This window comes from Myxine glutinosa, chromosome 12 (genome assembly GCF_964187855.1).
Source record: "Myxine glutinosa chromosome 12, kmMyxGlut1.1, whole genome shotgun sequence".
NCBI lineage: Eukaryota > Metazoa > Chordata > Myxini > Myxiniformes > Myxinidae > Myxine > Myxine glutinosa.
Genome location: NC_136272.1, coordinates 105,092,825 through 105,107,632, shown reverse-complemented (window position 1 = coordinate 105,107,632; position 14,808 = coordinate 105,092,825). Strand labels below are relative to the sequence as shown.

Below are 14,808 nucleotides of genomic sequence, written 5' to 3'. Positions count from 1 at the left end.
TTAAAAAATCCGGTAACGGGCCAATTGGGAACCACGCAATTAATGAGCATATGGCGCTGTTCAAAAATTACCCAATGCTATTTTTTTATGGAGGTGTGCATGAGCTTGTTTAACCCTTACTAATAATTTAGCACTCAACCTAAGCAAAGCCAATGGAAATCTGAAGCAATAAAGCCAGACAGTGCATAATCCGCATTAGGCCTATACAGGCCTCATGTATTAGGCCCACCAGGAAGCAAGATGGCAGCCATATCATTTCGTCTCAGCACTATGGTGGGTGGAGTCAAGTGACAGATGTGGTTGTGGTCTGGTAGCTGTCCAATGAATGGGTGCATATTTCAAAAATCGACCCACAACAAACCCTAACAACAACAACAGTAACATGAAGCTCTTGTAGACTGACGACATGTCACATGTCACAGGTAAGACCACCTGTGCCTGCCCCATGGATCTCCTCCCCACTCCTCCCCCACCTTCACCACCCCCCGTCCCCCCAATTGCATTCAAGTAAATAAATTGATCAACTGAATTCATATGGTGTTGATAAAGCACAAGATGAGCCAAATGGCCTCTTCCTGTAGCCAACTTCCTTGTATATCTTTGTAATATACTTCGACATACATCAAAATTCCTTCAACAATGCCAGAGCATGCAAAAAAAAAAAAAAAAAAAAAAAACACCATGACATTCTCAGTTCTACCTGACATGACCAACGATGTACAGAAAGCAGTGTTCGTAATACATATGTTTAAATAAATTAAAATAAATTATTTAACATGTTTAATATCTGAGTTCTCCCATTCATTAACGAGTGTGGCTCCTGGCTCATCAGTCCAGATCACTGTAGACTTGCGCAATGGTCTCTAAATGGGAGACGGCAAGTACGCGTGCATGTTTCTGATGGAGATGGGTGTGGGCTGCCATGTACTGAATGGTTTGGCCTTTCAACTGCTGTGAGTGTTTCTCAGGCCTGACAAGTATATTGATACGTAAAACATAAATGCTCGCCTCCACAGCTGACTCCATCGATAACGACTTTCGCTGACATATTGCTGTGTCAAAGCAAAATAAATAACATGTTCTTGGTACGGAGCCTCAAACAAATGTTAGATCTTTGTGTTCCTGCGTTGAAACTTCGAAACATGAAATCAAATTGAGAAATATATAAGGGAGTAAAGAGAGGGGTGGAGGCATGGGGGCAAGAGGACCAATGGAGTCATGTCTAAATACCATGTCTAAAGAGTAAACCAGAAGGGACCTGAAGACATTTTTGTCACCTGCAGCCACAGAAACATTCTCCAACATTGCTGGACATACGTACGAGGTGAACGGCAAAGGTGTCACATGCGTACAACAATGTAGAGCTGAAGATATGTAGAGAACAAGCAGCTGTGAGACCACAGGAGAGGTGATGGAAGACAGAAACCAGCAATCTACGTGCAGTGCAGGAGTCACGGAACACTGTCATTTGGCTCATTGTGTCCACGTCAAATAACACCAAGAAGCTTATTTGACACGTCGCACTCGAAGGACAAAGATACATCGACGACAGAATGATGGGAAATCACACCATATTCTTAGGATGATGGGAAATCGCATCATATTCTCAGTATGATCTACCATGGAGATCATAAACACGAATCTGACACGGGCTGAGACGACTCAAATAATCGGAGGTGAAATGGAAATGGGAAGTGGTGGAGGTGAGTGGAGGGGACGGCGGGGTTGTTGGAAGTCAAACAACTACATCAAAATTATTTCAACCGAAAACCCCAACGCCTAAATTCAAGGAAAACAAAGGCCTTGCGCATCCTTTACAACCTATTTATTATCTTTGCCTCTAGATTGCTTTTCGATTTCCCCCTCAAAGTATTCTATTACTGTGCCTCTCATACCCACTCTGGCAGACTACAAATCTCTACATGATACATTCCTCGTTCGCTACCATTCTTACTGCATTTTCATTTTCACCTTCAAACGACACTCCGCGCTAATGTCGCCAAGATGTTAATTGAAAACTCAAACAAAAATACTAAGGACAAACAAACTAAGGACCAGTACTTGACTTTACCCTACAAATAACCTTGATCGTTAAAAAAAAAGTCACTCGCGTCCCTTTGGTCCTATTCAATATTTTATGGACATGAACCTTGGCATGTTGATTGACCTTGCTGAGACGAGACCTTTGAAACAAGCCGAAGCAGCACACTGCTCCAAAACCCTACGCACATATTTCCTCCAACCCCACCTTATTTTCTCAGCGCCACCTTTCTCCAGACAGATTGCGGCAATACCTGCCCATTAGAAATCTACTCTTTGGGAAAGGGGTTGGGGGGGGTTTGGGAGGAGGGAAGTGAGGGGTGCTGGTAAAACTTTATCATAAGGTGGATGGCTCTCCGACTCACCCTGCTGCACTGGGATGACCATAAATTTCTTGCTAGGCAGACACAAATTGAACCCATGAATCGTGCACTGCCAAGATTAGGATGACAAATTGTCCATGTGACCGAAAACCCTGAGTCTTGTCACAGTGGTTAGGGTGTGTGTCCAGTGAGAGCATTGACGACTGCCAAGGTCCAAATCCTCATGTCGCCTCACAAATTAGAGATGCAGCACACTGCATGATGGAATGGGATTAGGAACATACAGGATGCTTGGAAACTCGCGAAGCTAATCCGACAGACACCCTGTCGGGCAGTGCTTGATAAGCAGGAGAAGCAAAAAGACATGCGCTTTGCCAGCTGGCAGCCCTGGTGACATATTTTCATCTGGGCTTCCATTGTTTCCCTTCTCGGATCCAACCTTCTAAAAAACTAAGGACAAATTGAAACCTTCCGTGAGCCCAGATCTCGTGTACAACCCGCATTCACTCCCTCCAAAAAAAGCATCGAGAGCCAACTACTCAAACATGTGATCTCTACCAAAATGCATCAAATGCCTGCGACAAATTAATGGAATGCAACTGTCCCAAAACCAGCAGTTGGTACTTGATAATTATATAGGCACAGGCCTGCCTGCATTCATGTTACAATGATGCATCGCCTCCAGATTGGCGACCAAAAAGAAAAAAAGAAAACTAAAACACAAAACAATTTTGAGCTGTGGTCATTGAAATTGCAGCAAGCTGCTCTCCCCTTATCGCAGCAAGGGAAGTGGGTAGTGAGAGATAAGCAAGACGAGGAAGGCTGGTTGGAGTAAGCTCTGAAAAATAGGTTATGCTCTTTTTTTTATTCCCCCCCCCCCCCCCCCTCCCTCTCATCCGTTATTCCGATTCTTTCTCTTTTGCTCTCCTAGCAAGGCTCGCATTACCGGGAAACAAGCGCCACATTGACGGTAGGCTTGGAGAGGCAGATAACCGACACAGAGAGGCACAAATGGCATTTACACGCCATATCGGCAGCTTGCAGACCTACTCAGAAGCTCTCTCGTGTCCTGGAGATTATCAAGGCCAAGTCCTGAGGATAAGCTCCGTCTGTTTTGAGGGAGGTTATGTGGGTGGGGTGAGAGGGGGGGGGGGGGTGGTAGTACAGGAATGTGCGATGAATGTAGCCTGGGTTTTATAAATGTCATGTGCTGACCACCTGTCACCTGCACAATTCTCTTTTCACTGTAGCACAAAGATCCGGTCAAGTATTTTGATCAGATGAGCGCTTGCTGTCATTTATACCTACCAGGGTTTTGTCGATTTGTAGATAAGGCCGAAAAAATTATATTGCTGGTCTCTGGTCAGACCACTAACCCCCGCTCTAGCAGGGAAAATGGCCTTAAAATGCATGTTGTGTTGTTGTGTCTGGTTAGACCAAAGTTCCAGAATTGATGCGGCGATGCGGATTATTTTTTTTATTTTTTTATTTGAAAAGCATGGATTGCACATATAAAGGTGGTGTTTTTTGTGTCCTCATGCCTTGCGGTCCTCATCTGCCGTGGCGCTGTCCAGAGTGAAATGAAAGACAGCTAATGGGACTTGTATGCCTTTTTTGTAAATAATGAACACAAGCTTAAGTTATTTTAAAATGTATTTATTCTGAAAATCATTAAGTTCTTCAAGCATTATAGACTGCCATTTCGTTCTCGAGATCGCCTCGCCGTACCGTCAAACATTGCGTTGCGTTGATCGCGTCAACACTGCGCATGCGCAAGTGGTCTAACAGGCCGATGGTCTCCCACGATCTCTTCTCCCAGTCCACCAGATTATCACAGACACCTACAAATTCATGACAAACGAGATAGGATCCAGGCCTAACTAACGAGACCACCCACAGCTCTCTCGGCCTTCTGGTTGCTTCACACGAACCCGACAAAAACGTCATCGTTTTAATAAATTACAATATTCAGCCGATTGGATTCATGACGTCATGGCACACAAAACTACTCATATCTTTGGAACGTCTGGTTGGATCTGAACAAACTAAACGAAGTTTTGTAGGCGAGAACCGTGCGCGAACGTCGATACCAATGTCGTCGATACCAAAAATGTCGATACGTATTTCCCGAGATAGCGCGCCGGCCCTGCAACAACAGGCGCAAGCTGTTGTCTGTACCGTTGGAAATTTGAAAAAAAAAAATTGTTGACGTGCAGGGTCAAAATCGATGCGCGCGCTGACCAGAGACCGGAAATATATTTTTCTCGGCCTAATTAAAAAAACGTTTACATCAACACGTGCTCCACCTCCTCCTCCATGATTTCACCGCAACTACTCATTCAAGTTTAATAGCAGTTGCTTCGAAGTGGGTTTGAAAATGAAAATCTTACTAATTAATAACCCTGCTATCTTGTTCTTCACCAATTAACTATGGCTTCCTGCACGTTTTACTAGGGAAATAGCTCTTACCGCCATTATCCATAAAGTGCTGCCCGCTGAAAGATACATCATCACGTTGGATGCATCGATTTGATGGTAGGCCGGATGTTGTGATGAAAGGAAAAGCAGTTTAAAAATCAAGTCATTCAGTTTCAAACTTGGGACCTCAGAGCACTCAGCACTTTAACAAGGATTACAATGCAGGTGTATATGACGCAAACCACTGCCACACCTCAAGGCCTGGAGAAGAAGCACAATTCCATTGCTTCAAGCCTTGGCATCTCGTCTGGGCAGCTAGCTTTTGCAAAAGCACCAACGATGAGATTAATCAATTGCAAAAGCTAGGTAACACCCACTCCTCTCCAGGACGTTGCTGACACTCCCTCAAACCCGAGATTAGCTGGCGAGTTCAACAAAACATCATCTGGCAGAGAAGAGTGAAGCAGCCCTCTGTTTGCAAATGTTTTCTTTTTAACGCAATCACATAGGTGGTATTGCCCTTTGTGAGACGCAACCCAACCGGCTCACACGGGTAGAGGCAGAGGCCATTAATCAGAGTAGTAAACAGGCAATCAGGGCTTAATGAGCGGGCCACCGTAAATGGGATGGCTTATTTAATGGGAGCACCGCCACATTGATTACCGGCCGGCGGGGTGGCTGTGGGTGGCAACACGAGCTGCGTGATTTTGTGCGGGATATACGTCACAAGCGTTGCCGTTAACTCCAACTCCAGGCATGCTGGGAAAGACATGTGTATGCACTTCATTTCCTTTCTGCCTTTCTCCTAATCCACTCCCCTCCTGCTTTTGATACCCACTCGACAACTCCCACCCTCCCCACCCCAAACATGCTGTGGAGAAAGTACGCTGTAAGCACGAGTACCAATGCCGGGGACACTACACCGTCAATGAGAAACATCTCCAACGTGGTGTGTTCTTGTTCTTTGTAGCGTGTTCACACAAGTGAGTGTGCTTATCTCCAACTTGCAACAGGAATCTTGGTGAATGAATGGAATTATGGAAAGTGCCATGAAGATAACCCAGTCCAAAAATGCATCACATCAAATGGAAGCCGGGCATGCAAGCAAGGACAGCTGAGATTGAAATATCTCGATAAATGAATATGAATGAATGAATGATCGTTTTTAAGGCCATTTTCCCCGCTAGAGCGGGGGTTAGCCTTGCGGGCCCCATGACAATCATGGTTCCCTGTTTGAGGCAATGTTTTTATGGCCGGATGCCCTTCCTGACGCCAACCCTTGGTCACGCTCTTACGATGCGCAGGGATACGGTGTACCTATTCTAAACCGGGGTACACACCGGGATCATTCATCCCAGCAAGCTGGTACTCAATTTGCCGACCTCGGAAGGATGACAGGCTGAGTCAACACCCCTGGCGTTAATTTAGCGATCGACTGGGATTCGAACCCAGGATCCTAGGATCCCAAGCCGGCACCCTAACCGCTAAGCCAACACCAGGCTCAACCCATTCAACACCACCAACACCAACACCGCTAAGCCAACACTCGATAAATAAGGTCTCTTATTTAAGTAAGGGTAGTCCGTCCATATGATGTTAGAAAAATAGTCTCCATAATATAAGCTGGAGGACTTGCAAACCAGCAGAAATATATAAAATGGATGACGATATGAGAGAGAAAAATATATCTGAGACGGTAAGATTTAGGCTATGCATGGGCAAGAGTATATGAGATGAAAGGTTAAACTCACCATGATCGCTGAAGTCATCGACGAGGATGATCTCGGCAAGGAGTTCAGGCGGCGAGCGATTGAGCACACTGTGGACGGTGCGCAGAAGGGACGACCAGCCCTCGTTGTGAAAAGGGATGACCACACTGGTGTTGGGTAGGTGTGCCAGATAATGTTTCAATTTGCAACTGTTCGCATGAAAAGTAAGAGTGAGAGAGCAAGTCGATGAATGAGTGAATGTGAGCGACAAGAAATGCAAAGGATAAGACAAATTAAGAAATCACAACCAATTTCTAAATCTGAGCTCTGAATGACAATGTGAGAAGTTATTGTTAAAGTGCCAACTAAACCAAAATGGACGCAAGCTTAAAATGAAGGCCTTTACTCTTGTCTGTGTTATTCTTAGTTCCTTTGTCATAGCTGATGTGCTTGGAGGTTTCATAAGGGAAACTGTGTACAGATAAAAACATGCCCGAAACATTGAACGTGTAAACTACCAGCAATGTGGAGTTATTAACCCCTTCACTCTTTCATTCCTCTTTTCTCCCGCCTCTGGAACAAGCTCCCTCACTCTCTTCAATCCCTCTCCTCCCTCCAGGTCTTTAAAACAGCTGTTCACCACCATCTCTTATCTTCCCCCATCCAAAACCTTGATCTTTTCTACCCCTGTTAATTCACCTCAGATCCACTTTTCTGAAATACCGACTTCTTTCCTGGAAGTCCGGGCAGTGTCCATGTGTTTTTTTTTTTTACCTCTCCCATCCCCCACCCCCCTTCCCACGCCTCCACCCCCCAAGCCCTCTACCTCCCACAGATCTCCCGATGTCCTTGCTCTCAAATGTTGTACTTGTGTGCGTCCCCCTCTCTGCCCATCTTGTCTCCCGCTCCCTTTATTTCGTCTTACGTGTCCGTTTTTTAATGTTTTTTTTTTTGTCATTAATGCTAGCTCTTACATGAGCCTCGATATTGGGGAAAAAAAAAAAATTCAACCAAATTCAACACCTCCCCGTATAGAATTACATTACACACGAGAAAGCGTAAAAATTTTAATCCATTATGATGTCACAATAGCTGAGGCTATCATGCCACATTACAAAGTTAAAAGTCCTGGTGGTCGGTGGTCACACAGAAACGAATAGGGGTAGTCATGACATCAAATAAAAAATCTTCATTTGGCAAGGTAACTCTAAAGTGATCAGGATAGTTTTCATACAACTTCCGAAAATCGTCCATTGAAATTTCAATCGACTGCGTTAATTGGAGATCACGTTTTACATGCTTTACAGAACCTGACATTGACCACACCGTCCCTTGTTAACCCCATCCCAAAAGCTCAACATCAGAAGGGGTAATAGCCAGCACCCTCTCCTAAATAATGCCAGAGGACAGGTGCCTCTTGAAATTAGATTACTCAAATCCACAGCCGTGTTGAATGTGTCATTCAAATCAAATATCCAGCAATTACATCAATTGCCTAATACTGTAATGTATTGAGGAAGTGTTGCTCAATGCAAATAAATAACCCTCACTTTTGATGGCGGATGTCAGGCAGTGAACGGTTCAGTGAGATCTTGTCACTGACAAAGATATTAAAGCCGTTTTCCCGGTAAGCAGCATCCACTTGGTCTTGGGAGTTCAGAGGACATGGCCGGCCTTGCTCACCAGGGCCTGTGGCATGCAGACGACAACAGGTTGAAACAACAGGTCAGACTCGCTCAGCAAGGAGGGGGTGATGCAGGTGAATGTGTGGTGTCAGAAATTAAGTAGCCAACCCAAATTGCAACGGCTAACACCCACCCACCGAGTTAACCTTTCTTCAGAAGTCAAGTCAATTTATATGCTTGTTAGTTTGTTAACTCGGGTTTTCATATTAAACACACACAGGACGGGTATGAGGATGTATTGCAATGGTTGCACATTAAGTACAGAGTGGCAATCCAGCAGGGAATCCAATAGGCGTAAATCATATTGAAGGATGCTTGTTGAACAGCTTTAGTGCATTACCCAGCACGATGGATGGTAAGCTTTCCGATTAAAAGCAATGACATCATAAGCCAAGCTAAAACAGTGTTATTTCAACTTAGATTGTTTCCAAGCATTACAATTCCCTTTCTTTTCCCTTTAGGATGGTACATAAAGGCACCAATGCCATATAGAGATCCCTCCCTCAAGAAATGTGCCTTGGTGTAAGATCCGTCCAACTCGGTGGTGTAATGGTTAGAGTGTCCGTTCTGAGTCTGGGCGGACTGTGATTAGACTCCTGGCCGAGTCATACCAATGACTTTAAAAATGGTACGTGTTGCTTCCTTGTTTGATGCTCGACAATTTGAAAAGGATAGATCATGGATAAACAACCATAGTGCAGCCTTGATGGGCCTAATTGCCAGCTCCTGCATTGAAGTGGCAATGAGAGATGTTCAGAGACCAGGTAATCCGCAGTGACAAATTTATATTTTGAAAAATAATTACCTTTCTTGAACATCGTTTTGTGATAACATGTTATTATTGTAAATATTATAGCTAATGCCCTCAAAATACATAGTTGCTGGCTTCTGACTTTCACTTGAATTTTGGAATGATCCACATTGTTTTATGACCACCCCACCACCAAAATCAATACCCTTGTGATGTCATCATGCAGCATCTCTGCACGAAATCAGTATGTGCATTCATTTGCGAGCTCATCATGAATTCCATGAAAATCGTTACCCACGTGTAAAAAAATAAATCCATTAATTTATACTCCTTGTGCTGATTTTATTGTGCCATATATCTCGTAGGTTTTGGTTATAAACAAAAAGAAACGCTAACTTTTAATTTCGTTTTGTATCAAGGGATGAACTTTTCCATTTGACACCGGAAGTAAACAAGCTTGAGACGAGTGCGCTTTTTGAATTTGAGAGTGATGCAATATCTGTCGCCATCCATAGTTATAACGTATTAAGTATATGGACACAAAGTTATGTATGTCATTATTGATAATAATCTATAGTTTACTTAGACACCAGTTTGAAATCAATAACGGTAGATTTTCAGTCAAAAATGGATTGTTGCAAACGCTCTGTCCAACAGGGAGAAAGCGTGCATATTTTGTGATTCCGTCACACAAGTTAGATATTGTTTACCTCTCATTTGCAAGCAAGGGCGTTATGAAGTTATGATTGTCTAACCTCTTCAGTAATCATGTAAACAAGCTTTCTGTGTGATTTCCTCAAGAAATTACCCAGTCAGCCAATCGCAGTCAACGCGACGGAAGCACAGGTTTGTGTGACGGAATCACAGTCAATGTGACGGAATCGCAATATATTGCCATCGAACTTCCAATAGTTTTATAACTCCACTGACGATGTATAATATAAATGTTATGTTTGGTTAGTGATAACTTTCCCCTTTCATTTAATAATCCCCTTTCATTTCACAACAATTTCCTCTAAAGTATTTATCCTATTTCGAAAGGTTGGAAAATGTATTTGAAATGTTTTATTCTTGCAAAATATATGCATTTGGATAGAAAAATAACAGATTTCTACTCCGGATAGTAAGTCAATTGATTGTTTTAAACAATACGTTAGCTAATAACAATACGCTGAAGTCAAATGTCAAACAATACGCTGAAGTAAATGCCCCTGCTACATCCGCTACAGGCTTGTCAAGAAGGCGTGTGACCAGGAAGTCGACTAGTGTTCTTATGGAGCACAATACTAATATCACTCATTCAAGTTCTGCTCAGTCAGGTAGAACTCGCGATATACACAGTGCTGAAAGCCAGAAATCGGCACACAAAGCAAATGAAACGAGTAAGAAGAAATGGCCATGTAAGCAGTGTGGGTGGAATTATGGTGATGACAGTGACCCTAAGAAAAATGAAGAATGGCTACAGTGTGCTGGCTGTGGCCAATGGCATCACCATACATGTGCTGAGGAAGGAGGTCTGCTAGATGATGAGCAGTTCACGTGTTCCGAATGCTTCTGACATTATCGAAACGGGAACTTGCAAAAATACATTAGATTTCGTTATTCTGTTTAAAAGTTAGTTTAAATTTACCTGTTATTAATCTTCCATGGTGAAATTAAAATCAAAATCGTTAGTTTAATATTTGTTGATCGGTTCGGAAGCAGGTCTGATAGTTGCTGATCAGTTCATACGTTCCGGGAGAGTTTGACATTATTATGACAACTTTAAACTTTAATAATAACTAGGCCTAGCGGTCAGAGTAGCTTAATAATAACCGTTACATGTTCAATGATGAGATTAAAATAAATTTGTTAATTTGTTTAATTGCTTATTATTTGTTCCTCCATCCGAGTTCTGTATATCCACAACTTTCTCTACTAAGATTTCCAATCCTATTTTGGATACTTTGTCATTTCAGCTGTGTTAACATGTCACTGTAAGCGCACTTGTGATCCCGTCACATTACGTGTGATTCCGTCACATTACCTGGTCTGCCACCTATAGTTTGCAGTTTCAGCATTGCATTACCAATAAGACTGCGATAGGAAAGCAGTACTATTGTTGACGTCCGAATTTTTTTTTCTAGACTTTGTGTTCACTAACAGAGCAGAGTTTTTATATCAAATCTCATTAGTCTGTTTACCATGTCCACATAGTGTGATTCCGTCACAAGACTATTCTGGGTAACAAATTTTGTTAACCGGGGTAAGCCTCACTGAAAGTAGTACTCGTCTGTAGCCATGTGACAGTTCTGGTTCAATACATATAATTGAATTCTCTCTGCTCTTCTTAGCATTCAAGATAATTACCTTATATGTTCAAAATTAGAGTGCACATGGTGATTCCGTCACGATGGAATTCATGTCATGGATTGAAATCATAAAATATATTTACAAAATGTAATTTCTTAGCAGTTTTTACTTCGTTTGAAATCAAATCTGGTATAAACCTGTATCATGTGTCAAGTCATCAGACTTTCTCCCATACCCACCACTACTCTATTGCAGTATTGCACTCTCACTGAGCCTCTCTCCACTAATTTGTAATGTATCTGTCTCCCTGTTCCCCTTTAATCCAATGCCAGTCTGTGAATCTGCTGCCCTTTGTCCTTTGCTCCCCCATACATGTGTATGAAAATTAATAAACAAATTATACCATAGGCTCCAACTCTCCGGTTTTCCAAGAGTTCTCCTGCTCTTTCTGTTCTCCATGGCAAAAATGTCCCAATTTCCCTGGACCTTCGCAACCCCGGATGAGCAAGAATCTATATTATCAACCACTTTGATGCACACTTGTGTCTCCACTCAACATCATGTTTACATCCTTTGTTTGACAATGTGATGTTGATTGGCAGGCTCAGAGCCGAATTTGGGCAATAATATTTGCTGTGAAAGCCACTATATTATTCTACACACATATGCAACAATGTCGACAAAAAAAGAAAAACAAAGAAGGTGATTCCACATCCCAATACAAGCAAAAAGGGCACACAAGTATGGAGTTGAAAATACAACGCATCGCTGTTGGCCGGAGCAGTCAATTTGCCGGGTTCGAAAGCAAACCCTTGTGGACGAACCGAGTGGGGAGGGGATTTTCGTGCATTGAAATACATGTTCCAGGTATAGTTGAACAATTATTTTTCTTTTTCCATATCTGCAGAGAAGGTAGCTACAACAGCATGCCTTTCGGAAGTCTCGTGTATTGTTCTGAACAAGGTGGAACAAATCTGGTCCAAAACACTTCCTTTTGCAATACCAGCCTCAAGAGGGAGATCATGAGACAGAATGCTATCAAGAGCAACTCGTTGTTTTAACTTGCAGATAAAATCGTAAAACTATACTCAAAGAGGAGACCCTGCATTAGCCGATATCTTGGAATGTAAGGCAGGGTGCCGGGCACTATCAAAATCTTGAGAGATGTTCAGAGACACGTGCGCCTGATGTCTGTTTGAGATTCAAGGCCTCTATTCATTATTGAGTTAAAAGAAGCAACATGTCCATGAGTTAGGGATTATTTGCCACTTGTAGCCAGGGCAGAAGCCGAATTGATAGTCAGAGATAAGCGAGTTGGAGAAGGAATAATGTCTGAGTTCGGCAGCAATGATAGATTCCATCACTGTTTATGATGGTGAGAAGGCCGACTGGTCTGTTGTTGAATTGATCAGACTTGGAACCCTTTTTGTGAATAGCGGTGACATTTACATCTTTCCAAGATGAAAGCAAGAGACCCTCTGAGAAAGACCTGGAGAAGAGCAAGGAAAGAGGAGGGGAGAGGATAATGCCGATGCACAGTTTTTAAGGATTACAGTGGGAATGGAGTCGGGCCCAGTTGCAGAGCAGGTATCACAGACTGGCAGGAAACTTCTCCACCTTTGTGGAAGATAATTCCACATGCAGCAGAGAATAATCTGTGATGGGGAAAAAGAAGGGATTGGGAACCTTGGCCTTTTCAGTAAAGAGAGCATTGAGATCCTTTTTTTCCAAAAGCAGCATCGAACACAACTCCATCCTTTAGGAATGAAGGCACAGAAGAGGATTGTGTACAGGAGACAGACTTGACAAGCTGCCACCAGACTTTGGAGGATGGTGAGAAGCTTGAGAGGTTTAACCGCAGGTTAAGAGCTTGTTGTTGCGAGCTCCTGCTTGTCGAAGGACTGATACACACTGGCTGCAGGCTCCGCTGCAGGTTCATTTTTAGTTTTGCCGTATACAAAGCCAAGGCTCGTGGAAGATCTTGAACACAAAGCATAACATGAACAAAACAGAGGACTGCAGGAAAAGGGGAGTAGAATGGGGGGAAGGCGGGGGGATTATTAGTTTTCCCGTATACAAAGCCAAGGCTCGTGGAAGATCTTGAACACAAAGCATAACATGAACAAAACAGAGAACTGCAGGAAAAGGGGAGTGGAATGGGGGGAAGACGGGGGTGGGGGGGACACAAACAGCACGTTAGTGAACGGTACATTAAAAAAAAAATTTGGAATGAAGCAGTAAAACTGAATTCAAGGGGCATTCTATTTTTACGAACAGGGTGATACATATCTTTACAAACAATGTTCTAAAAGAGTGCGGGCAATCTCTGGGGTTTTACACATTATTTCTGGGAGATCGCAACGGTTTCATCCACTTACAATTGGAGCCTCCACATTAGTCATTAAAAAGTATTTAAAAGTTCAGGCATAAGGAAGGGAGAATGGGCCATGAGCGGATGAAGGATTGAATAAAATTGTTTTGATGCAGCAAATGTGATGTGAATTTAAAAATTTTCACTTTGGAAAAGCAAAGGAAAGGCAGCATCTTGCCGGCTTGAAAACGAGACGTGGATTGAAAAGCTGTGCATCACGTGTGCGGGTCGAAAAAATTTTATGATCGAAAGGTTGGCAATGGTGGCGATTTCAGTTCTAACCCGGTACGTGAGTGCATTTACAATTGGTCATGCATGGTACACCTGTGACGTTTATTGCTACTTGATACAAACATTTACCATGTAGATTGTTAAATGTTGAAATAAAATTGCTCGCACAGCTTCGTTGAATGGATCCTGCTGGTGTTTTTTTTCCATAAAAAACCCTTTGCAAAAAATTAAGAGGTGGCAATTTGCCGATTCAATCCATGATTTTAAACTTCGAGATGGTTAAAGCTTGCAGGGAAGCTCAGAGGTTGCGTAATTACCTTTGAGCTGTCTCGTCTGGATCCTGGCCGGCCCGACTATAAACTGTCATCCTGGTGTTCCCGGGCTGGATATCGAGCATATACTGTGTCCAAATGGTTATTTTATTCAAAATGGCCATAATGTTATGTATCGTGGAGCGTGATGCAAATGTTTAGCACACTAAGTTCAATACTTTCATCTGTACGAATGATCTCTTGAATCTACCTGTTCGAATTTGAGAGAGTAGACTGTACAACTGGTTTGAGCTCTTCAAATGGGCTCAATATCATCTTCACACAGAACGGAATGAAATAGACATTGAACCAACTCGCCATCCGGGTCGTTATTGAATTAAGATGGGACCGTAATTAAATTACAAGTTCAACCTACTCGTTGCATGGTCACTGAGGCCTGCCCCCTGATGCAGTGCCTCTATACATTTGGGTAAAAAATTTGAATTTTTTTCAGGTGTGCCGGCAATAACTCGCTTACTCTTCATTAAGTCGCCATGGGATAATTAATATACACTGACTAATGCCAGCAGATGGGACACTCAGCTTAACAACCATCCGAGAGACGGTTCACTCAATGACGAAATGCTACGTCTGTGAAACGCTCCATCTGTTCGAGAATGTTCGAGAATTGAACGCAGGTTAAACAGCTCAAAGAAGAGTATGCCCCCCGAGCAATC

The 14,808-nt window shown here is 42.9% G+C and overlaps 1 protein-coding gene across 5 annotated transcripts in view; it reads right to left on the bottom strand.

The window, feature by feature from the left end:
- Positions 1 to 14,808, bottom strand: part of LOC137437728 (polypeptide N-acetylgalactosaminyltransferase-like 6) — a 288,057-nt gene that overhangs the window by 132,265 nt on the left and 140,984 nt on the right. For all 5 annotated transcript variants that reach the window (XM_078766159.1, XM_078766157.1, XM_078766158.1 and 2 more), the window contains 2 exons: positions 8,041 to 8,179; positions 6,533 to 6,699 (listed from right to left, as the gene is read on the bottom strand). In XM_078766159.1, coding sequence (XP_078622285.1) covers positions 6,533 to 6,699; positions 8,041 to 8,179 — 306 coding nt within the window. The remainder of the gene's footprint in view (positions 1 to 6,532; positions 6,700 to 8,040; positions 8,180 to 14,808) is intronic.